At 40.6% G+C, this 24,866-nt stretch overlaps 1 protein-coding gene across 3 annotated transcripts in view; it reads left to right on the plus strand.

Moving 5' to 3' along the window:
* The first annotated feature begins 571 nt into the window (after window positions 1-571).
* OTUD4 (OTU deubiquitinase 4) overlaps window positions 572-24,866 on the plus strand; it is a 38,993-nt gene continuing 14,698 nt past the window's right edge. For 2 of the 3 annotated variants that reach the window (XM_074377832.1, XM_074377833.1), the window contains exons 1-13: window positions 572-730; window positions 4,908-4,991; window positions 7,462-7,512; window positions 12,649-12,695; window positions 13,387-13,459; window positions 14,506-14,587; window positions 16,379-16,511; window positions 19,030-19,087; window positions 19,339-19,456; window positions 19,551-19,615; window positions 22,042-22,136; window positions 23,173-23,273; window positions 23,374-23,560. In XM_074377832.1, coding sequence (XP_074233933.1) covers window positions 572-730; window positions 4,908-4,991; window positions 7,462-7,512; window positions 12,649-12,695; window positions 13,387-13,459; window positions 14,506-14,587; window positions 16,379-16,511; window positions 19,030-19,087; window positions 19,339-19,456; window positions 19,551-19,615; window positions 22,042-22,136; window positions 23,173-23,273; window positions 23,374-23,560 — 1,253 coding nt within the window. Of the gene's footprint in view, window positions 731-4,907; window positions 4,992-7,461; window positions 7,513-12,648; window positions 12,696-13,386; window positions 13,460-14,505; window positions 14,588-16,378; window positions 16,512-19,029; window positions 19,088-19,338; window positions 19,457-19,550; window positions 19,616-22,041; window positions 22,137-23,172; window positions 23,274-23,373; window positions 23,561-24,866 lie in introns of those variants that run through there. The other variant, XM_074377834.1, reaches the window with a different exon arrangement.

The following is a 24,866-nucleotide window of genomic DNA, read 5'->3' on the forward strand; positions in this document are numbered from 1 at the left end:
ATTCTGGGCTGCGAGGGTGCTGCCCTCCGCCGGGCGCCCCCACCCCCTCCCCGCCCCTCCGGCGCCCTCCTGCGAGGTTCGGAGACGAAAGGCCGCGTCTTTCTCTTTCGGCTTCCTCGGCTGCCGGTGTGGGTGCCGCGCGGGGGCCGCAGGCCTCCTTTCACCTGAGCCGGCCCCGCGCGCTCGGGCCGCGGGGGTTTCCTCGCCTCAGCCGGGTCGGGACGAGGAAACTTGTGGGGGCGGCGACCCCCCGCGCAGTTGCTGAGCCGGGCGGCAAGGCCGCCGGGAAGTGACTCCTCGCTCTCGGGTTTCCGTGAATTTTCCCCTCGGCGCCCCTGGGCGCGTGGTCCCTCGGGAGGCGGCCGCGTGCGCACGGCCATGCACTAGGCAGGGTTCCCCTATGCGCGCGGACCGCTGCCTCGGGCCGCCGCCGCCGCCGCCGCCTGCCGTCCGCCGCGCCCGAGCCGCCGCCCGAGCCGCCGCCCGTCCCAGGCCGGGGCGTCGAGGAGCCGGCGGCGAGGCCATGTGGGGCTAGCCCGCGCCACGCCGGGCCTGCAGCGCGACCGGCAACATGGAGGCGGCCGTCGGCGCCCCCGACGGCGGCGACCAGGGCGGCGCGGGGCCCCGCGAGGACGCGACGCCCATGGACGCCTATCTGCGGAAACTGGGCTTGTATCGGAAACTGGTCGCCAAGGACGGGTCGTGCCTGTTCCGGGCCGTGGCGGAGCAGGTAATGGGGCGGGGGACGGGGGGAGGCGGCGGGGCCGGGTGGGAAGCGGCGGCCGGCCGGGCCGCCCACGTCCCGGGCTGCGCGTGGCCCCGCTGTCGTCACAGCGGCCCATTGTCACGCCGGAACGGGACGCTACCCAGGGTCTGGTAGCTCTAAATCGAAACTTAAAAACCTGTGCATGAACCGGGTGTCGGCCCTCCTGGTGAAGAGGTGACGAGTGGAGGACAGCCCGCGAGGCCTGCCGAGAAGCCTGCTTGATGGCTGGGGACTTGGCGAAATGCTGTTTCCTCCTCCTGTTCCGCATTCATCCTCTCTTGGTTTTTTAAGCACAGCGTTCACACCAGTAAACCAAATGTTTACTAGAGGAGGTGGTGCACCGGGCTTGACTCGTGGAACATGATTTTTTCCTCTTACCGGACTTTGGAATGTGGGGTAGCCGTCCCGCCGATGTCCACCTGAATCAGGAGGGGGAAAATGTGCAGTTTGGGAAAGCCAGCCTTTTGAAAATATAGTGTGTTTTAAAATAATTGTCTTTGAGTTGATTTCACACTTTTTTTCTTTTAAATGCTCTGCAAGGCTTTGTAGGTATACTGTAAATATTTGACTTAAAAAAGTGTTTTGTTGTTGCTAGTAGGAAGGATATACCTGGGGTTCTTTAGGCCCTGGACAAAATCACTTTTAACAAAGTTTTTGGGAGGGTATTTCTGATTTTTTTTTTTTTTTGGTAAGAGAGCTTATTATGTATTATATAACACTGTGTAGTTGGTAGGTATGCAGCCACCAAAACCGATCCTATATTGAAAAATAGCTGTTGAAATAGTTGGACAGAAGTTTCACATTACTGCCTTGGTGTGTTTCCTACCGTTCGCAGGTTGCTTTCCTTTGGCCTAAGATCCGCCCCTCCTTCCTCGCCTCCTTGGAGTTTTTCTGTTTGTCTTTCTGTCACCTTTTTTGAATGCTAAGTAGCTTGCAAAATTCCTATTTGTGAGTGAATGTTTAACTAACATCTATAGATTATTCTATTCGCATTGTTTTCAGCACAAAAAGGCCAGCTATTTGTTTTTTAAAGGCCCTCGTTTTCACATCCAGAGCATAAGATGCTTTTCTTTTTCTTTTTTTTAAAGAAAAAACAAGAAATTGATTTAACTGGTCCACACCTGTGCATTTTATTGCAGGCATTGTCATTCAGACATTCTTCGCAATGCTCCTCAGATCTAACTGTGTCTTTCAGTTCATTAGTTTTCTCTTTTTAGAAATTTAGGTTGTTCTAACGTTGCTGTGGGGTATGTCCACACATACACAGAGCACTTGTCTTTACTATTAGTAATAGTCCCATTATGGAGTTTTCCACATCTCTGTTTTCCACATCCCTGGACCTCTCGGCACCTCCAGAAGCAGAGGGAAGAGGTAGAAGTGAGTTCAGCCTCTATTTACACATAGTTAGCTCTAGGAAGAGTCTGGTAGGGAAGCAGGTGGAAACCAAGAGAAATAAGGCAACTATGGTGCATATTTGGAGTTGGATCATCCACATCCTAGTTTGTGCTGAAGCAGAAAGGTGTGTCTGGTTTCAGTACTACATGCCATAGATAATTGGCAAATTTGATTATACAGAATCTCTCTATTTTTAAGTAGAAAGGAACACAAGCTGGCTGATTACACTAAACTCATCGCTAACATCAGCTAACACATTTTATTGTATATTATTGTGATGGGATTTAAGTCAGGCATAAGGGACTGTCCCTTCCAAATACGTGACTCGACTTAGGGTATACTGAGCTTTTAGAAAGCTTAATACCATGAATTTTGGGGGAAGCTCAGTTCTTCAGGAGACATGGACTAAAGATGTAGCCTTCATGGCCAAAGGCAGTGTGTGTGTTGGGGGAGGGGGCAAGGGGAGGGGAGTAACAGCAGCCTCAGGCTGCCCTTTAAAAATACGTACAGAGGATTGACTTTTTTGGTGTACGATTTCTCCAATTATATCTAAGTAATTTATCACTTCTAACAAGGAGTCAGGGTAAGTAATCTAAATGGCAGTCTTTGAGGGGAGAGTCTTGAATTAGGAGAAGTGTCTCCCTCCAAATTACCCGATTTAGATAGGCCCTTCCCTTTTTACACTTCTGGACTTGGGCCTGCAGGAGGCCTGACCTGAATCAGCTCTGTGGCCATGGAGCTAAAAATAGGGCGCTCTGAGAGGACTTGCTAAAGCAGTGTCTCAGCCTTTCTCAGTGTTTATCACTGTCTGTCCTAAGACTGGAGAGCCTCCTATTTCTAGCTTATCTTCACGTATACAGTAATTTGCAAAGATATTTGTCATGCCATTTGAATTCTTCCTGAATGTCCCTGAACCTGCACAACATTATGCTTTTTAAACAGTTGTCATTTAACTTTGCTTCTCTTAACAGTGCTTGGCTTACAGTAAAGCCCCGGCACCCCACGCTTGATGCAGATTGCTGAGAGTTTTGCTTCTGAGTAACAGGTTCAGATTTCATGTGCTAATAAAATCTTTGTTAAAAGAGGAGAGAAAGCAAGAGATATGCCTGCCATTGTTTTTGATGGAAAATAAGCTTTACTCACTTATGTCTGCCACCTGTTGCTAGGTAAATGGCTTTAAGACTAGCTTCTCTTTACTAATGGCAGGAAGGCCCTATCAGATGACACTGTGGTTTACTCAGACTAATACCTTGATTCACAGTCGTGTCTAACAAAGCTTCTGTGAAAGGAGTGTTGCTGAATGTCGTTTGTTGAATTGGCAAAAAAAAAAAAATGTATGATGGCTATTTTTACATATGTAGTCCTTCCAGTGCTGGAAGCTTAGAATAGGTAAGGATGCTTTTTAGTAGTTCCTAAGACGCAATGTTTATGTTCTTTAAGCTGAATTCCAGCTGGTGTACTGGAAAGTGACTCATTGCTAACCTCAGCTAGTGCATCTTCAGTGTATCTCAACGTAAAGGGACGTACTAGCCGTCCAGACAGTTCTGCCTCTGGTTTTGTGGGTATAAATGAGCTTTGGCTGCTATCCACAAAGCCCTGTAAAATGTGCAGCTAGCTGGAGCTTCCCTTGTCTTGAATTCTCTGCTCATCCTGAACATAAGGGAGAATCACTGAATTGGAGCTGCAGCTCTTAAAGCTTCTTTGTAGTAGATTCTCAAGAGGCCTTGATAGTAGTTTGAGATAATGGTTATTTTAAGTGTCAGTGTTTTTTTTTTTTTTTTTTTGCCCGTACCTTAACCTTGTAGGGTACCAGGAGCACCTTCGTTTGAGACACTTAGTAATAGGAAAAAATTTTGAGTATGGTAGTTAAACGTATGGTAGTATTGGAGACTAGCCAAGAGGTTCCTAACCATTTGATGATATTAGTTGGTTTTAAACCAAAGCCTTAGAATTTTAGTAAGACAAAATACTAGTAGGTTATCCTTTCGTTGAACTGGTTGTTTAACAGAAGAATACAGAGGCTACATAGTGAGAGGATTTGGATCATCTTTGTAGTGTGGCTTACTTCTTTCAGGTGGTGCTGTAAGATTTGGGGCTTAAGAGCAAATTTCAAGGCTGCTGGACGACAGCACACAGGGGCACATTTGCATCCTGTGTGCTACTCGCTGCGTGTTCTTCCAGGAATCATGTAAGCCTGACAGCTAAGGATTTAGGAATGAGTGCCTTAGTTTCTCTGAAACCACAATGGACTTGAATTTATATATGAGGCAACTCATTCAAGACTACTGGGAAAAAGAAATTTATCTCTTATGGACTTAAAGCTTCTTAAAACGGGGATTTTTGTTGAAGTTGCCTATTTGTTCTCCTTACCAACAAGCATAGGATGAAGCTAAGCCCCGAGTAGCAGGAATTCTGTTAGCCCTTCTTCGTGAAGAGCAGTTATAGTAGAGAGCTGGCCGAGAGAGGAGTGTCTTAAGTTTACAAAGATTTCCTCAAAGGAGTGATTTCAGTGACCTAAAGGGAAGTGGTATTGAGCTCTTGGTAGGATGACACCTGGCTTATGAAGTGCTCCTGTTGTATGCGTATGTGTTTGGGGAAGAGGTGGGAATGAGTCACGAGCTAGAACTCAGAGTAGGGGAGGTGGAGGCTGGTGCCTGTTGGTCCTGAGGTCGCGCTGGGTGAGAGGAGGCCTGCCGGCAGGACTTGAATCTCAGGTGCTCAGTGGTGTGTGCCTCTTCCTCTGCAGGTGCTGCACTCTCAGTCTCGCCACGTTGAAGTCCGGATGGCCTGTATCCATTATCTCCGAGAGAACCGAGAGAAATTTGAAGAGGTAATTTGTAATTTTAGACATGTAATGGTGTCTTGCCTTAAATTTACGTTTCACTTTTTAGAAGTGGTCTAGTGGGAATTTCACAGGTTGGATCTTAATGTAGCTGATGAAGACAACCTTTATAAAAAAGAACTGCTTTACTGAATTCAAATCCAGTTATTTTCAGTTGTGATTTTTTTAAAGGCCATTTTATGGTGTTTGTTTATTCAGACATTTAGAAAGCTTCTGTAACAGATCAGACCCTGAGCAGTGGAGGATGGAAGGATGACTCGGGGAGGATCTGTATGTATTTAGAGTGAGCTTTGTCTGACATGATCAGGGAATTGGGTGTGTGGTTAACAGCATTCTGTGATTGGTGACCGCCTATGAATTTTAAAAATTGCAGACTTGGAATATAAAACATGCTGAGCATAGCTAATGCTGAGCCTTTGATTTTTATCAGATTAATAGATTTTTAATTTTCAGGGTTCATCATTGGGAATCGCATATCAGAACACTGTAATTTTAACGATTAGTAGTTAATAGAATGTAGCAGTTAATTAGTAGTTAACGGAATAGCAACTTGCTGTAATTTCCTCAGTAGTACGTAGTAGGCTATGAAATAAGATGCCACAGTGACCTATTTTCATTTTACATCGAAAACCTTATAAGATTTACTAATTATTGGTTTTATGACCTACATCATCTGACAACTTTCAGTGGAATTTTCCCCTGTTGACTGCCAAAGGAACATAGATGCTTTGCATGTAACTCAATTCTAAGACTTAGTAGGTAAACAGTTCTTAGTTTAGATGCGCGCTTGGGTTTGAGTTCCTATATTTAAGCGAAATATTACTACTGGTGACATTTTTCTGGGTGCCGTGTTATCAGATGCACAGTAATACATTCCAAGAAGGAGAGTTACCTGCTTGATCAGATTTGAAAACTTTTCTTCTTAAAAAAAAAAAAACAACAAAAAACTGGTAATGTGAAGGCTAGATGAGAGAGTGTTATGGTATGATGGTGAAGACAGCAGGGAAGTAGAGTGGTTTTTAAGTATTTGAAGAAATTACAAGTGAATGAGTTATTTTTGGCCAAAAGGTTAAACTCTGTTGGCAATAATGGAAATTGCTGATACTGGTTGAGCACTGATTGTGTGCCCGCAGGCGTTGTGTGAAGTTCTTTGTGTGTGTTATTTGGCCTTTACAATCTTGGGAGGTATGATTGGAGGCTGAAAGTTCCGAAGGGGAAGGTTTCACTTTTCCATACAATGAATTCCTCTGACAGTTTCTGTTGGCCGGTATTGGGAAAGGCCTCCTAGGAAGAGGAGGTGCGCCTGGTTACTTACTGACAGTGCTTAGTCAGGGCTTAAGGTAGGTACTTTCTGATTAGAAAGGACAGTCTCAGATTGGATACGGGCTTGTGTCTCTTCCAGCTTTAAATGGGTTCTGTGGGTTTTTGTTTCTTTAAGTCTACAAACAATCACTAGATATAGAACAGTCTCTGATTGGTGGGATATTTAAAATGTGTGACTACTTTTTTATAAATATGTGTTGAAACTTAGGATACTTTTTGGAAATTTGACAGTATATGATATATAGAAGAATTATATCTCAGTCTTAAAAAAAAAAATCCATGGGCATTTAAAAGATTTTTATAGACCAGCGAGTGTACTGTAATGTTTTTAAGTGTATCACTTTGCTAAATTAACTGGGACTGTAATTTAAATAAAGTTGAATTTGGTGCTTCAGACAAATGTCTTTCTCAATTAAATTAGTGCAACTGCTAGGAGAAAAGCAAAAAACATTATTACATAGTTTGAAGAAACTCACTTTTATCTTTACGTTAAAGTAACAGTGAAGCACACTATTGGAAAACTCTCATTGATTCTTCAGAGTATCTTTAGTGTTATTACTTCTCAACCTTGTTTTTAGGGTAACTGACCTAAGAGACTGTGAATATTTATATCTATTAGTAAACTAATATTCCTGTCTTTGTTTAATTCTCTCCTATGCATTGGCCGTGACCATAGTTAAGTACTGCTTTTATCATGTAATTTGTTTATGGTGTCACCTGAAGTGACCTTGAATTGCCTTCTCCCTCAATCAAAGTCCTGGGCTCCAGGCCCTCCGTAAACAGGTGCCCAGTTGAGTCCCTCCCTCATTGTGCTCTCCCCACCTGCTTGCCCTGTTCCTGCTCGCCGGGCGGCTCCTGTGCTCCCAGCACAGTGCTCTCCCTGCCCCTCCTGCTGTGCTGTCCCTGTGTGCCTCCACATCCTGTCCAGGAAATGCTTTCTGACGGTGTTTCCTTCTTTAAATTCTTTTGTATGTTTTATGATGATTTGTATATATTTGCATAATTAGATTTTGTGTATGTATAATTAACTATTACTGGTGTATCCAAGGTTTGTGTAAAAAAACTCAGTAATTCACAGTGAAGAGGTTGACTGTTGCTTTTATGTATTCTTAATAGACTTTTTCTTTTTTTGCAGTTTATAGAAGGGTCATTTGAAGAGTATTTAAAACGTTTGGAAAATCCACAGGTATGCAGTCATCTTCTAGTGTATTTATTTTTTATATATTTAAATAATATATTCAAAGTTCATTATAACATGCACTTAATATTACAGGGTATGGAGGGGATTCCTTATAAACGTTTTCTGTTAGGTGCACATTTTATCCGGCATTTAATTAGAAGACAGAGCTGTGTACTGTGCACTGAATGTTGCCTCCCAAAGGAGAGAGTCGTGCTGTCTTTACCTGTCATGACAGCGTGTGATTGTAGCATAAAAGACCAAAAATAACACTGCCGGTGGTTTCAGGGTGCTGTGTGGGTGTGTGTACGGGGCGCGATACTTGATGCTTCCTTAGGCAGCTAAGAAGACAGGTTCCTCATGGAGGCTGCGTGCCCTGTGGTCAGCGTGAGGAGGAGGAAGGGACAGCACTTCGCCCCAGTCCCGCTGCCAGCGCACTCAGTCATTTTCAAGTGGGAAGAATTTTTTTTTCCTGTTTACAAAACTATTCTTACTGTAAAAATCCAGATGTAATGAAATGCCCTGCAGAATGCCAGGTAGACTGTTCCATCATCCCCAGAGGTCATCACTGTTCAGTTTAAGAGGACGCTAGCAAAGGAAGAAGCTGAGGGGAGGAGTCAGGGAAGAGGGAATAATAACATAGGAATAGGGCGTTTAGTCAACGTTTGGTGTCTCCGTTTGACTCTCTAACTCCTGTTTGGGTGCTTGTTGTGGGCCAGATTGCCAGGCACGCGGGATGCAGAGGTGCCTGGGATTTGGATGTTGTTCGCAGGAGTTCCCTTACAGTAGAGAAGAATACCTACTACAGGGGAGAAAGTGCCTGTGTACCGGAAGTGTGGACGTGGTGCTGTAGGCATTTCAGTTTTACTTCCCGCTCGGTAGGCAAAGCAGGAGTTGGAGAGTGAGTGGGCATTCGAATTCTGAATAGATTCTGGGTAGGAAATGCCCATGGTGGAGGGTGTTGCCAGGTAGTGAACACTGTGAACAGGGCAGACTCAGAAAGCACTTGGAGCTGTGAGCAGCCTGCAGCCCAGGCAGGTGGGAGGTGGGGAGGAGTGTGAGGGCCGGCTGTGGCCAGCCATGGGGGCGCTCCAGGCCCGGGAGCTGCAGGCCCGGCTCAGCAGCTTGGAGCTTGTGCTTCAGGCCAGCATCTCTCAGAGCGACCTCCAGGCCGTGTGCATCAGGGGAAATGCAGGTCCCTGGCCCCTGTTCCAGACCCAAAGTCTCCGTGCCTGGGGCCTGGGAATCTGGCATTGGGAAGTCTTCAAGTTTTTGGAGACAGGAAGGAAGTAAGTATGTTTTCTTCACTGCTGTGAATGGGGAAGAGTGCCCGGCATCTTTGTTGACTGACTGAATAGATGGATGCAACACTTGTGTAAAGATAGTTTGGATGTAGATGAGACCAGAGGCAGAAAGACCGATTTCAATGGCATTAAAAAAAATTGTGTAATACATGGGAAAGTGGGCACACTATATTAAGTGTAAAAAAAGGAACAAGTATAGTATTACTCCAGTTTTGGAGACAAATACTCTCTGAAGGCCTTTTCTCTAAATCCACTCCTGACAACATTTTAAAAAATTTAAAACTGAGTTTTGCCCTCAAAAAATGATCATAAATTCATTTTCCTGAAGTTTTTGCTTTTTTCTCTTCATTTATAAGCCTCTTTGATGGCAAGGATTATATATTTTACTGCTTTTGGACTTCCCATCATTGCCTGTCCATTTGGAGTGCCTCATCGATGATCCGTTGGTGCGAGCTGAATGAATGTTAAATCCGTGTCGCATTGTCTGTTACAGGATAAACGCCAGCATGTTGCCTCTTGGTAGTAGTATAACTGGTGATTTTTATTTCCTTTATAGAAGATGAAGGAAATGACAAAGGCTATTTATTAATTTTTAATCAGAAAAAAACCCCGGGATATTATTGTATAGTGATCTCTGCACAGCAGTTGAAGCTGTTGGCCTGTGAGGGTCTGAGAAAGGATAGAAGAGACATCGTGGGAGTGGAGAGGGGAGGGGTCAGAAGGAGGAAACGAGGTGCTGTGGCCTGAGCTGAGATTGACTTGGGGGTCTGCAGGAGAGGAGGCAGGGAAAGTTGCTTCCGTTTTTGAGCACATGGGACAGGTGTCTCCTTCCCAGTGTGCTGGCTAGCTGGATTTTCTTATTCTTTGGACACTCTCCTTCCCAGTGTGATCACAACCCTTCTCCAGATGTTTTAGGAACCTTCTGAAAAGTCGTTTGTTCCTTGTTATTAGCAACAGATGTTTTTGTCTTCATTTGTTTCTTTCTACCTGATATATGGAATGTATGAAATGAAAAGGGAAATACAGTTGATAAACTCCATTGCTTCATCCAGTTCAGAGAAAGCCCCTTACCCTTTTACTTAAAAATACCAGTGGAGCATTTTGAAAAATGCCTCAAACTTTTTGCAAGAATATATTTTTGTCAGCTTTATGGAGGTAGAATTGATATACAATAAAATTTTAAGTTTATAATTTGATGAAATTTGACAGATGGATACAATTGTGTAACCAGCACCGCAAACATCATATAGGACATTTCTATCACTCAAAGAGTTTCTTACGCCCTTTTGCGCTTCACCCCACACCCCTGGCTCTCCTGCACATCCACTAATGTGCTATTTTTTTGCCTTTTCTAGACTCCCAAATGGAATGATGATATGATCTGCTTCTTTCACTTAACATAATGGAAACACTTTGAGATTCGTCCATGTTGTTGTGTGATTTTGTTGTTTGTTCCTTTTTATTACTGAGTAGTGATTTGTTGTATGGATGGACTACATTTTGTTTATCCATTTACCAGCTGATGGATATTTAAATTCTTTCCATTTTGGGGCTAGTTATGACTAAAGCTGCTGAGAACGTTTGCTTGCAAGTCTTTGTGCGGACTTAGGTTTTCTTTTTGCTTGAATTAATACCTAGAGGTGGCATTGCTGGGTCATAAGGTAAATGTATGTTAACTTAATAAGAAATTGCCAATCTGTTTTCCAAAGTGGCTGTGCCATTTTGCATTCTCATCGGCAACGTAAGAGGATTCCAATTGCTCAACTTCTTCATCAACACTCAGGATTGTCAGCCTTTTAAGTTGTAGCTGTGTTAGTGATTGTGTAGTGGGATATCATTGTGATTTTTAACTTATTTCTCTAGTAATGTTCAGCATCTTGTTATATGCTTATTTGCCATCCGTATATCTTTGTTGGTGAAATGTGTATTCAGAGATTTTGTCCTTTTTTTTGTTACGTTTGTTTTATTGAATTACAAGTTTACTTTGTATTATATATATGTTTTCCAGTATTTTGTTCCAATTTGTATCTTTTTATATTCTTAATAGTGTCTTTTGAGGACCACATTTTGCTTTTGATGAGTGTTTAAGAACATTTAAATTAGCATTTTTGATGTAGTATATATAGTTCTTTAGTTAAAACAGGTTTTGCAGAAATGCTGTTCTTTCACCCAAAATAAGGAAGTAGATCAAACATACACAGAGTGCTGAGTAATTACAGCCTTAAAGGTGGAAGGCAATGGTAGAACATAGTTTTTTTTTTAATAATTTAAAATTATAAATTTTTGACCCTGGTTAGAGAAGACAAGAAGATACTATAATGGCCCTTTTGCACTTAACCAGGCTACAACAGAGTTTATTCTGAAGATTTAAATACTTGTAGAAAGGTCCATTATTTGAGAGGTAATATTTTGTTGACACTTGTAGAATAATTTTCCATTTTTCAAGTGATGTAATGCATTCTGTAAAGTGGATGTAGCTTGTGTTCGCGAGCTAAGCAGACTGATTTCAGGGGAGGATTTCCTCTATACCAGAGGGTGTCACTTTTAGCAGCTTATGAGAAGCCGTGATTGTTAGGCAGAGGCCTATTTTAAGAAATCTATTTTAATATATGGCACCCATTTCATTTTGAAAACCAGAGCCAACTTTTAAGAACTATTAAAATGCAAAGTCTGTGGAGGAAAGATGATTGTTTTCTGAGAGATCACAGCATTATCTAAAACCTTTTCCTTGTCTCAAAGTTCTTTTCTTCCAGGGAGAAAGAGGCAGCATTCATTTATCATAGCTCGTTATGTTTAGCAACTCTTGGTAGTAAGTCTTTACTGATTTCATGGGTAGTATAGGAGTAGATCTCATGGTAAAAAATTTAACACAGAATGAGGAGTGAAAATCCTTCGTTTTCCCTCATCTTGTAGTCCCTGTCTCTCTGCTGTCAGTTCAGGACATGTCCTCGCAGGCCTCCTGTCACATGTATGCACACCTATCGGACGTGCCTTCCTGTTTGTTTTGCACAACAGGGTTATTTTACTATGACTGTCTTTTTCCCTTAGTAGTTGGGGTGATCCTTCCCAGTCAGTTCACATGAGTGTACCTTCTTTTTGATGATTGCGTGGTGTTTCTGTACATAATTTGGATGAACCATAAATTAATAACTTCTTGTCTATTGGTGGAATCTTGGGGCTTTCTTTAAAAAATTTTTTTAAACTATTAAAAATAGCTACAGTGAACATTCTTGTTTATGTACACTTGTGAACATATGAAAAATTTCTTTAGGGTAGACTTAATAGAAGTTGAATTGCTGGATCAAAGAGTATATGGGGATTTAAAATTTTGATATATACTGGCTATTTTCTTCTAAAAAGTTGAAGGACTTAAAATGGCTCCTTTAGTACTAGAACTTCTACTGCACGGTACCGTGACTGCTGGGACGCTGCTTTCTTTGTGCTCAGTCATGCTGAAGATAAGAGACCTTCTGCCCTTTTCCATCCTTTCTGATTCCTGAGTTCTGCTCCTGCTCATCATCCCATTTTCTGGGCACGTACCATGTGCCAGGCTCTGTCCGGCTAGGTTGGAAGACAGAGCCCTTGCCTTCAGCAAGTTCTCAGCTTAAAAGTTCCACTCCGTCATCTTGCCACGCGAGCAGAAACTCTTACGGCGTCCCCGTAGTTGGGCTGCCTTTTAGTACATATTATTGTCTGTTTTACAGACATGCTTTTATAATATTCATAATACTAATAATATTAATGAGCTTTTCTAGTTCATTAGGTATATTGTATAAAGATATGTATTAAGGTTTTGTAAAAAGTAGGAGACTTATGTGCCAACTTCTTTTCTTCAATACAGGAATGGGTTGGACAAGTGGAAATAAGTGCCCTTTCTCTTATGTACAGGTAAACACTGTAATAACATAGGCAAACAAAAATGAAGTCAGTGGGAAATTAACAGATTCCATTATACTAAAACTGTTAAAGTAGCAAAGCAGTTTTTGTTGATTTTGAGAATCTTTTTTGATGATTTGTTTTTTTAATTGCATCAGTTTGACATTTAGACATGTCAGTGTTTAGGAATTTTAATTCTCAAAATATTTTTGGAATGGAATATTCCAAAAGTTTTCCAAGCCTATGAACTGTATCAGTTATCGGCCTCCCAGAGAAACGCTTCCCCACTTTCTCAGGGCTGGTAGCAGTGAGTGGCCACTAGGACAGAGGCAAAACACCGGAGTGCCAATTTCATTGCTTTTGCCCAGTAGAGGAGCAGGTGAATGCTTTATTTTTTTCTTTTCAAAATGTCTTTATAGATTTTATCTTAACAATTTCTGTGATTTTGAGGTCTACTTTTAGAGTTACAGCTGCAGTTACAGATATGCAAATTATATTTAAAGTATTTTTTTTTAAATGGATATGTTTATGCAGGTATGTTAGAACCTAGTTACTCCATCACAGTCTTTTGTTTACTGCTCTGTTTCCAGGGCCTAGAACATTGCTTGTTGTGCACTAGGCTCTTGAGTGAAAGAATGAAATCATGAAATCTCAATTCATGAAACACATTTCATCAGAAGTAATTTCTAAATGTTATTTTCAGGAAAGATTTTATAATTTATCGGGAACCAAATGTTTCTCCTTCACAAGTAACTGAAAATAATTTTCCTGAAAAGGTAAGAATTTTTCTAAGCGTTTCTTAAAGATTTAAGTAAAAGAACCACTCAGTTGCTACCTTGACTGCCTGAGCTATAATTTTTACTTGACTTTGAATTTTTTAAAGTTACTTTTTGAGTTTTTTTAAGTTCCTGATAATCATCATTGAGTTATATTATTTTGAATTTGATTTTCCCCACAAGTCACTGTTGAACTCATAACATTTTACTAGAGGAAAAAAATTGAGGTAGTAGTACATGATTAACTAGACTGTTACTGTCTTAGATCAGTATAAACATTAAATAGTAAGATTACTTGTGAAAATAGGTTCTGTCATTGTACCCAGAAATTAATAGATCGGTAGTTGCGATCTGTTTCCCATAATAAAGATAATCCGAGTCACAAAGCAGAAAGTCTAGAAAGGGACAAATAAAATGAAACCTGATTCACTGTTAGAGAACTTTATTTAAATGAGCTGTGCTGGAATCATCCCGACCAAGCTGAAGTGTCTTGTCACCATGCTAATGGTGGTGAGGGGAGGGGAACTGAGTGAAATATACCTTTATAAGGACTTGGGGGTTTCCAAGGTGCTTGGCTCTGGATCTGGCCTTTCCAGTATAATTCTTGGAATATGACATAATCTAAGCAAAATCAGTGTGCATTTCTCTTTGCATAAGTAGTTGACTGTTTAGAAGGTACTTAAAACTGTAAAGCAGAAAAAATTTACTTTTGATTCTGCCTCTTAGCGAGGTAAGCATTAATAAGGTTTTGGAATGATTTCTTACAGGCTTTTAACCTCTTGGTCTTTAAATAGTTGAAATCATGTTGTTATCATAAATTGTATGTGATTTGTGATCCCGTAAGCATTTCCCCAAGTCATTAAGAACTTTTTGATGTAATGGCTGTGTGACATTTCAGCGTATAGATGTACCACATGGGAGCTTCTGAAATACTCTCTTTCTACTTGGAAATTATTTACTAGTAATTCAGAGATACTGGAGATAGAAGTTCTACGTAAATGTCATACGTGAAGGGCTCAGAAGCGTTTTTTATTTTTCCCTTTCAGGTATTACTGTGTTTTTCAAATGGAAATCATTATGATATTGTCTATCCCATAAAGTATAAAGAGAGCTCTGCCATGTGTCAGTGTAAGTATTACCCTTGTTGTTTGTATAGGACATTTTATCCCTAAGCAATACATAGTCTTAATGCAGACAAGTCAGGGCAAATACACTGTTCTGTTGTATAAAAATATATTTCTGAGAACCTTAGGTTAACCAGAAATGTTAATACTGTAATAAAAACTTGTTTCAATAGGCAGAAAAGGAGCTGCTAGTTGCTTAGAGTTTGGCTTGTAAATGCAATATTATTTTTTTTCTGCAGTGATTAATTTTAGTAATAAGGATTTATATGTGTTTTTAAAGCTGTTAGCATATAATGTAAAAATCTAAATGAGGAAATCAAGCATTTGGTTATATTTGGCTCCAGACCAGGGTTTCTTAACCTTGGCACTGTTGACATTGGGGCCAGATAATTACTTGTTTTGGGGAGGGGGGTTCTGTGCATTGCAGGATGTTTAGTAGTATCAGCTGTGTGGGTGCCAGTAACTGTCTCCCCCATGTGACGGCCAGAAATGTCTCCAGATTTTGCCAAATATTTCCTGGGAGGGTAAAATCCCCCTTTCATCCTCAGTTGAGAATCACTGCTCTGGTAGGTCCTTCCTACCTTCTTACTTCAGCTCCTTTATCATCTGTTCCAATAAAGTGCACATCACTCGTGCAAAGCAGCGGTGCTGGGCGTGTGACAGCTTTTTCCTCTGTTCTCCAGCTAGGGTGACCAGCGAAGTTGTGTGTAATGCAGATTTTTAAACTGATTGATCTGTTTTGGGATAGGAAAGTCTAGCAGTCTGAATCTGGGGCTCTGTCCTCCTCTCTCAGTTATTCAAAATCTGGACACTTCAGCTTTGGAAGGGACAGCTCATGGTGCCTACCTCTCCTGCACGTCTCAGTGCCTGCGGCTTGGATGATATCAGGGTAGATGCAAGGTGGTCTGTGAGACGAGGGTGTCTTGGGGGACCATGGTGGGTGAATTCTTAGTATTCTTGTTTTCGTAAAGGTCATTGTAATTTAAACTAAATGAGAGTCCTAAACTCCAGGTGGAGTGTGTTTTTGAATATTTGGTAATACATATTTCTGTGTTTTCTGGAGGTTTTTTCCCCTTTTTTAAAGCAAAGAGGTTGGCTAAATATGCTTCAGTGGGGGGTGATAAGAGCACATTTTATAACAGTTTCTTTTTAGTCCTTTATGAAAAGTTCTCTTCTTTCTCACACTCTTCATGCCCTTAAGTTTTCCATCCAAGCCTCTTAAGGTTGGGCAGGTTGTGTGACGTCTGTAGTTCTTTTTTTTTTTTTTTTTTTTCTTCTTTTTTTTGGGTGGGGAGAGGTGATTAGGTCTTTAATTTATTTATTTTAAGGCGGGACTGGGGGATTGAACTCGGACCTCCTGCCTGCTAAGGACCACATTCTACCCCTCAGCTACTCCTCCCCCCGCCTTAGTTTTTTCATGTGTACCGTTAGAACACTTCACTGTGCTGGGACTGAATATGAAGGTGTGTAAAGGCTAGGCACAGTGTATGAAATGTAGTCATTGCTCAGTGTGCACATTTAATTGCATTATACTTGTTTCACAGTTGTGATACCTTTTTTGTGTTATAGCTTAAAAAATGTCAGTATCTTATGTAAGTGATTTGGAAGTAATTCACTGCAAAGACAGACATTGTAGATGCTCTCTATCTAGGTAGTTTTTTGATTAAATTGTGTTATTGACCATAGGATGTTGCAGGTGTCTAGTTAGGACTGTAGAAGCTTGAGCAATCTCAATTTTACGTTAGAACATAAAATTAGTTAATGTTGTGTAACGTCTCTCTTTTGTTACTTGCAGCTCTCCTTTATGAATTGTTGTATGAGAAGGTATTTAAAACTGATGTGAGTAAAATCTTGATGGGACTAGACACCTCTGAAGTAGCTGATGAAAACAACAGTGAAATATCAGATTCAGAGGATGACAGTTACAAGTAAGAATGAATTTCAGTCCTAAAATATCTTTATAGTGCCATACCAAGAAACAGTTCGGAACTTGTTTCTGCATGGAGTTGCCTCACGTACTGAGGTATTACGGTGCTTCTGAAACACAGCAGTCTGCAGTAGCAGGTTCCTTCCCTGCCACTAATTTTATCTAATTTCTGTTATGAGGCTATTTCTTTTGGAAGTTGATTTTTTTTATTGTTGCTAAGGATCTGTTTCTGTGTAACCTGGATGTGTATATATATATCTGTGGAATAGATTTGGTCCTACCTATACGTATGTGTATTAATAAAATTTTAAAATTAGCCTGTCAATTGCTTACATAGCCAGTGATGGAAAAAATGGGCATTTTGATTTCCTTGACTTTCTTTTATTATTTTCTTTCTTAATGCCTCTTCTTTTTATATAATAATAAACCCAAGCTGGAGTTTAAGTATGTGAGTAGCTCTGGATGATGCCTTTGTTTAGGTTGTGAATAAGCACCTTTTACCTTAAGTCTCTGAAGCTTATTTTTCTTTTCCGCACAAGACGTATAGGGTAGTGGGTAAGAGCTTGGGCTGTGGACATCCTAACCTGGTTTCAGTCCTGGCTTCCTGGCAGCTAACTGCTCTTGGCACAAGTTACTTAAATTCACTAAGAAATCTCAATTCTATACCTGTAAAATGAGGATATATTAGTATTTCTTTAAAGTGGAGAATCTGTGAGAATTAAATGAGATAACATGTACAGTGCACAGCCTAGTTCCTAGATAGCATGTCCAACATGCGTTAGTTTTTATCAACCATGTTAAATTTACTCTCTATTTTACGAGAACCGACCTATTCCATTCTCACTGAAGCTAAAAGTGTGTTATTCCTCCTGTATGAGAGTATAAAAGTATCCATTTGGTGTTACATACTGTGAAACTAGAGAAAAATGAAATGGAGCCTTAGGATATCTAATTCTTTATTAAATGCTTAAATATATCTTCTTACATCTGTAATTCCAAGCATTTGTTGAATTAAATTTTTCTGATCCTGATTAAAAATTTGATTGACTACCATTTCTTTGTAAGAAAGAAATGAGTCAGTTAGATTAAAATTAGGATCTTCCCTTGTAAATTTAATGCTAGAATAGCCTAATTAACTTTGCACAGATGGAAATTCTGCTCAGTGGTTTTCTCCAGGCACCTGGTATGATTAAGACAAGTCATTGAACATAGGGGAAGTTGGGAGAGAGAATGAATGACTTGTTTTAACTTATTACCTTTATTTGGTGTGGTGGCACTTCCAGCACACGCCCTTTGGTTGCTGCTCCTGATAGTTTTAGCAGCAGTTGGGTCTGGGATGGCAGCTGGCAGCTGAGGTAGGTGTAGCGTGGAGTAGAGGCTAGTAAGTTGGAGAAGTTTATCAGGGATGCTGAGCTCATTGTAATGCTGTTTTCCTTTTTATATTGCGTTATTGTGGCCCTTGGAACGTGGAAGCCTTTTTAATTAACTTTTCACTGCATTATTAAGATTTCTTTTTGCTTGTGTTGTGGCTGGCTCGGGGAAGACAGAACTTCAGTTAGGGAATAATGCTGCCTGGTCATGGCAGGATAGGTAGGCACACGTGTGGTAACAAGGAGGAAAGACCCGGGATGTCACTGTGCTCTTGTGCCTGGATTCTTTTCACATTGATATCGGTCAGTCCTGAACTTTAGAAAGTTAGGGTGCTCTTTAGTCTAGACTCTCAGATACTTGGGGTCTCTTACATATTGCTGCATTTAAGGGTATAGATTTGGAGATTGTCCTGAAGACTAGAGATTGATTTATTAATGAGGAGGAATTGTAGGATGGAAGAGTGTAGGTAACCTCTCACCTCATCACCCACTCGACCTGCCATCACTCTGACCAGCCTCACCAGCCTCTTGGCTTCCCCAAGGTCCTTGCATCTCCTGTCCCCTCTGCTTGCAGCAGCCATATGGTTTGCTGTCCCATCACCTTTAAATCTTTATTTAGAAAGACATCTCAGCAAGTCCTTTGCTCATCCTTTTTTTTTTTTTTTGTATTATTTTAGCCTAAGTCTCAACACTGTTTTTCCTACCTTTTTCCCCCTACAGCACTTACCAGCATTTACCATACTGATTACTTACTTAGTTTATATCTATTCTCATAGATTGTCTGTCTTGCTGTAGTGAAGTATTTTGTTTAGTGGAGCCTCATCTATATTTTGAAAGGAAATTTTTACATTGAATGTTTCATAAATTCATTGATTCTGCTCCCCCAAATTTCATATTTTTTGTGTTTTTGTCTTTTTGATGATTAAGTCAGTAAGAATTACCGTAAAAATCTTTGACATGTATACATATACACATACACACATGTACATGTACATATGCTCATTTATTCTAAACTTGTTTGAGCTCATTGGAATATAGCTGTGACTTTTTGGGATATAACTCTGACTGAGATTTTTTTTGTGAGGTTAGAATAAGGTAATTGTGTGCAAACACTTTTGTATTCCTAATGATGGCTATGCTTCTTTGTAGGAGTACAGCTACCACTGCTAATGATGTGAATGGATTTAAAGCTTTGTCAAGTGATCAGGTATTTTTTTTAAAAATGGTTTTAACTAGTTCTTCAATATAAGAAGCATATGAATTTATAGTCTTAATTTTTTTTTTCTCTTTTCTGGTACATTTTCAATAGAGTCAGGATCAACTACTAGTAAGACTTTTTTTGGTGACTTCCTAATTTTTAAAGTTTACTTCTTCATTTGATTTTACTCTTATACGTATCTCAGACATGTTTTAAGAGCATTTCTGTGTTCATTGGACTTCCTGGCTTTGTTTATTTAGCACCCGAAAAACAATGGGAACTCTCCTAGCCTTCCTTTGTCTAGAAAGGTTCTTAAGTCACTCAATCCAGCAGTCTATAGAAATGTGGAATATGAAATTTGGCTGAAGTCTAAACAAGGTGAGTTTAAAAATCTGTGTATTTTCCATAAATTTGCTTTGTGGTATTTGAAAATGATTAAGTCAACTTGATACTGTACTGATATTGTTTACAGCTCAACAAAAACATGATTATTCCATTGCTGCTGGCTTACAGTATGAAGTTGGAGATAAATGCCAAGTAAGTGATTATATAGAGGAAGTAAAGATTTTACTTGAAATCTTGCCCAAGTTTGTATGTGTTGTTAATTTGGGATTTCAGACTGCATTTTATCATGTAAACATTTTACTAGTTAGAAATATATAGCTTTTGAATGCATTACCAAAACCATATGCATCTAAAACCATGGCATCCCATCACATGGTCTGTAAAACAGTTCAGTCTTTGATACTACTTGCCTCAAAGGAGTAGCAAATAACATTTTAGGTTTTTAGATTTTTCATCACAGTTGGCAGATAATTTACTGAAACTGACGTTATAGATCAGTTTGGTGTATGAAAGTCATTCTGGAAGATTTTGATAAATACATAATTTTTTTGTTGGACTGAGAAAGGGAAGTGAATAATAAAGAGTTTTGCCATTTACTTTGAATAAGCTACTGCTCTGGACTGAAGCAGCTGGGTGTTAAAGGGGAAAGCTGCGTTAGGTCAGCGCTTCTCACTTCGTGTGATTTTGTACCCCTGACTCCCATTTAGCAATGTCTGTGGGCGTTTTTTTTTGTTACAGCTGGGAGGATGCTGTTTTGGTGGGTAGAGGCTGGGACAGGACCACCTCCCTGCCACCGCCCCGGCAAAGAATTACCTGGTCTAAAGTATCAGTAATGCCAAGACTAGAGAAACTCTTATGAAAAAATAATACTCTTTCTAAAACAAAAACAACCCTCCCCTCCACACAAAAATATTGTTATTTATAAGAGAATTTTCATCAAAAATGGTTTCCCTCAAAAAGTGCTGTCTTTTAAAAACTATTTTAAAATAGCCATTGACAAACATTTCTTCTTGACTTGGGGAGGAAACACTCATTTCCTCTGTGATAAAGTGGTCTGTGGAAAGTCTCTGATTGACCAGGATTATATCTGGGGTGTCTGTGACTAACTTTACCTTAAAAGCTTTAATAGTGTTCTGATTCTGGGGTATTTGAAAGGACAGGAAGAAGAGGGTATGATTCATTTAGGTTCTTCCCTACAGGATTGTCAGAAATGTGCTCTAGTCACAGAACAGAATCGTGCAGTCTTTTACTATATTGATTTGGGAAACTTGGAAGAGAAGAAAAGAGATGAGTAAATCCAGGGCTTGTGGTTCCCCTCCGTCCCTCTCCTTGCTTAGTAGGGAAGAGAAGTTTGCTTATTTGGCATCGCTGAAAGTGTGTTACTCATTACTTTAAATCAGGCGTATTTCCTTTCAGGTTGCAATTGCTTCTATAAAACAGATGCTGTATAAGGTAGATGGTTAAGCAGATACTTGTTTTAATTTTTTCCTTTTTAGAGTATTTTGTTTCTATTTCTACTACTTGACTATTTCACTTGGACAAAAGTTAATTGAAATTTTATTATGGAGTCTGTTGTGACTCAAAGGTGACTTTTATTTACTCAAGCGTGTAAAATGTAGTTTAAACTTTTAATAAAAATTAGCTTCAGAAAAATTTTTTTATGGTAAAACTGTGGAAGAGAGGAAGGCAGGGTCCTGCTGTGGCTGATGAAGAGTGAAAGCTCCGCTTGAGGGCCGTAATCTGCAGTCGGCCGTCCTCCGCGCCGGCGGACGTGGAGGGCCGAGCGTGCTGGGCCATTTTACGTCAGGCACTCGAGTACCCGGGGAGTTGTGGTATTTTCAGGGGTCCTGGAACCCAGTCCCCCACGGATTCCAAGGGAGACTGTACGGATAAAATAGGAGGTTACTCCAGACACGGCTGCATACATTGGGCTCCTAGTGCAGTGACTGGCAGTGCGCTGTTCAGTGTGTGCCCTTTGACTATAGGAAACCCAAAGGCTTATTCTTCTGTCTTGATGATTTGCTATTGTGTAATAACCAGCTGTATGTTAGAGAAGAGATGATGGACCTATCTGTAAGGGGAAAAAAGGTCCCAGTTACATGTTAAAATATTTAAATATTGAAAAAATGAGACGACAATAGGAATTTTAATAATAGTTACCCTCCTTTGTGGAGTTGTTGCCGTTTGCAAGCTGGTGTCCGTTATTTGTGTCATATGTACCTCATTCCATCTCCGTGGGTCCTCTGATGTAGGTACTATTATTAGTCCCATCTTGTATCTGAGGACACTGAAGCATGACATGAGGAACTTGGTCAAGGTCATATTGCTGGTAAGAAGAAACGCCGGGCCTGGAATCCTGGTGTTTGTGGGGCCACAGCCTGCCTTCAGAGCTAGGACAATTTAGAAAAAGTTTGAAAGAGTAAACCGAAGTAGTATTGATAGAGGTACATAGGTCATGGAGGTCAGAGATAATATCAGACACCCTTTTGAACTTAAGTTTGCTTTCAACAATGTATGTTCATTTTCTCTTTAGTTGAAAATGAAATAACAATTTGGAAACTGATCATTAATGCGAAAGAATCAGGTGACTGATTTTTCTTTGTGCAATTGTTCAACAGGTGAGGTTGGATCACAATGGAAAATTTCCTAATTCAGACTTCCAAGGGGTTCACTCTGAGAACGGACCAGTTTTGGTCGAGGAACTTGGAAAGAAGTATGTATTGCTCTTCAGCTAAGGCATTCACGGTCTCTTCCATTTAGCCTCATGTAATCAAGAGCATTTCTAAATGGCCCTGTGTATTTGCAAATTCAGTTAAAGATACTGCCAGTGTATAGAAAATATATTTGTTTAGATCTTTTGGAAAACTAGTTTGAGTTCAGATTTAGTGGTTTGTGCCTTAACGTATTTTAAATAAAAATATTTGTTGCATACTGTTTAAAGTGTGCCATTCTTCTCAAAGGCAATTTGGGAAATTGATTCTGTTGTAACTATAAAGTAGGAGCTTTGGAGGACAGAGACCATACTCATTTCTAATTTCATTCATTGCTGCCCTGCCTGTAGTTTTTAGTAAATGATTGTCAGGAGGAGGAGTAAAACGCTTTCTGTTAAGCAGTGTTACTTTAGAGCAACTTTTGTTTCAGCTACTGCTGCCTTTATTAGAGGAAAAGGTAGTAGATCACACCTAGACTTCACTATGGAAAATTTCAGACATACACACTTGTGAGAAGGACATTGCAGTGAACCCTAGTGTGACTGTCACCCTATTTTAGAAGCAAATAGTGGTTTGGCGGTCTTTTCTAATCTCTTCTGCCTAACCCTTAAAAAAAAATGGGAATGAAATTGGAATTTTTGCAAGCGTATCCCAGACATCACACCATTTCTTGTAGACACGTAGATAACACAGAAAGGACTCCTCCCTCCCCCACCTTGGCTACAGTCCTGTCGTCATGTCTAATGGATAATAATCTCCCCTTTATTTAATTTTATGCTTAGATTGTGATTATGGCCTTTTAGTCTTCTGTTCTTTTAGGTTAGAAAATATGCTTTTGCTTTGTGACACCTTATTTGATTAGAATTACATCTGGATTGCTAAATGCTTTGTACTTTAGTTTTTTATATAAGAACTAAAACTGGGAATTCTTTTTTATGTAAATTGAAAAAATTTTTTCTTAAGTATACACAGTACTTAAGTGGGTATTCTTACTGGAGTACTTTAAATTACTGCAAGTTTATTTATTTCCTTTTAAAGACACTCACCGAAGAACCTCAAACCACCTCCCTCAGAAAGCTGGAACACAGTGTCAGGGAAGAGGATGAAAAAACCTCCTTCCGGACAAAATTTCCATTCTGGTAGGAGCACATCAAGTTACTCTTTCTTGGGGAAGGGGTGATAGTACTTGGGGTGGTTATAATAGGAAAACGATGAGATATTTTTGGCTTCTTGTCACAGACATTGATTACAGAGGGCCAAAGACCCCAAGCAAGCCAGCGAAAGCCCCAGCCACACTACCTCCTCGGCTGCAGCACCCTTCGGGGGTGAGACCGCACGCCGCCTCCAGCCACCCCGCAGGGTCGCATCCTCAGAAGCCTGCCAGCGAGCACAGAAGTTTGAGCAGGACACCCTCACAGATCATAAGGTACTCTTCTTGAATGCAAGACAATGAGAAATTAACTGAGGTGGGGAGGGTAGAGCTCAGTGGCAGAGTGCCTGCCCGAGGTCCTGGGTTCCATCCCCAGTACCTCCATTAAAAAACTAGTAAGTAAACCTAATTACCTCCCCTACCTAAAAAAGAAAAATAAAAAGAAATTAAGTGAGGAACTTTTCTTTTATTTGCCATGTTACATGTGTTTAGTTACAACTCTTTGTTCATATACTTGTCTGTAGCATCAGTATTAAAAGTATTGTTGATGAAGTACCATGTGAAGATTTCAGTTCTTTGTAATTCTCTTTAAATAAATCAGAGGAATTTTGAAGGGTAAGCCATCTTTATCTTTATTTTTGAATAATTTTTTTCAAATGATTTATTTATTTATCCTAGACCTTATCCTGGCATTTAGTAAGTTTTCTGGTGGCTTGTAGTGTGTTAAATACTGACTTCCAAATTGTATTTCTAATTCCCTGCAAAGTGAGGCTGTTCCCCTTCATATAGGAACGTAAATTAACCTGAGTGGTTGGTTTACTTTGTTTTGATAAGTCTGGATTGTTTGTGGTAATGTGTCTTAACACTGAATGGGGCTGTAGGTTGGTGTAATTCCTGCAGGCTTGGCCGTGTCTCCTGTGTGTGCTGGAGGCCTCCTGGGTTACTGTGACCAGTACCTTCCCCATCCAGGCTCCCTCTCCCCAGTTGTCTGAATAGTTGGAACTTGCCAAGCTCCGGTTTTTAGTTCCTTTATTTCTGGCATGTGGGCATTCCCCTTTCTTGGGAGTGTACTTAACATTTTGTTGTTAAGGATAGTTTATGTTACATCTTCAAGACAGTGTTGTAGGTTCTTAGGTTGACACGTTACCAGTATGGTGTAGTTTCCTGGGTCTGTGGGGTACTACGACTGGCGTAAAACAGCAGGCATTATTCTCTCGCAGTTCTGGAGACTGGATGTTTGCGGTCAAGGTGTCAGCAGGGCCGTGCTCTCTCTGAAGGCTCTGGGGAAGAGTCTGTCCCCTCTCCTGCTTTTGCTGTTGTCCGCAGTCCTTGGCGTTCCCTGGCTTGTATGTAGGTGCACCACTCCAGTCTCTGTCCCCGTCGTCATGTGCTGTTCTGCTTGCGTGTCTGTGTCATCACGGTGGACTTAGGGCCCTCCCTGCTCCAGGATGACCTCATCTTAGTGTGGTTACTTCTGCAAGGACCCTACATAAAAGTAAAGTCCGCACAGATACCTGGGGTCAAGACTTGAACATTCAGTTTGTAACAGATTACATTTTTCTTTTTTATTGAACAAACTATT

This window comes from Camelus bactrianus, chromosome 2 (genome assembly GCF_048773025.1).
Source record: "Camelus bactrianus isolate YW-2024 breed Bactrian camel chromosome 2, ASM4877302v1, whole genome shotgun sequence".
Taxonomy (NCBI): Eukaryota; Metazoa; Chordata; class Mammalia; order Artiodactyla; family Camelidae; genus Camelus; species Camelus bactrianus.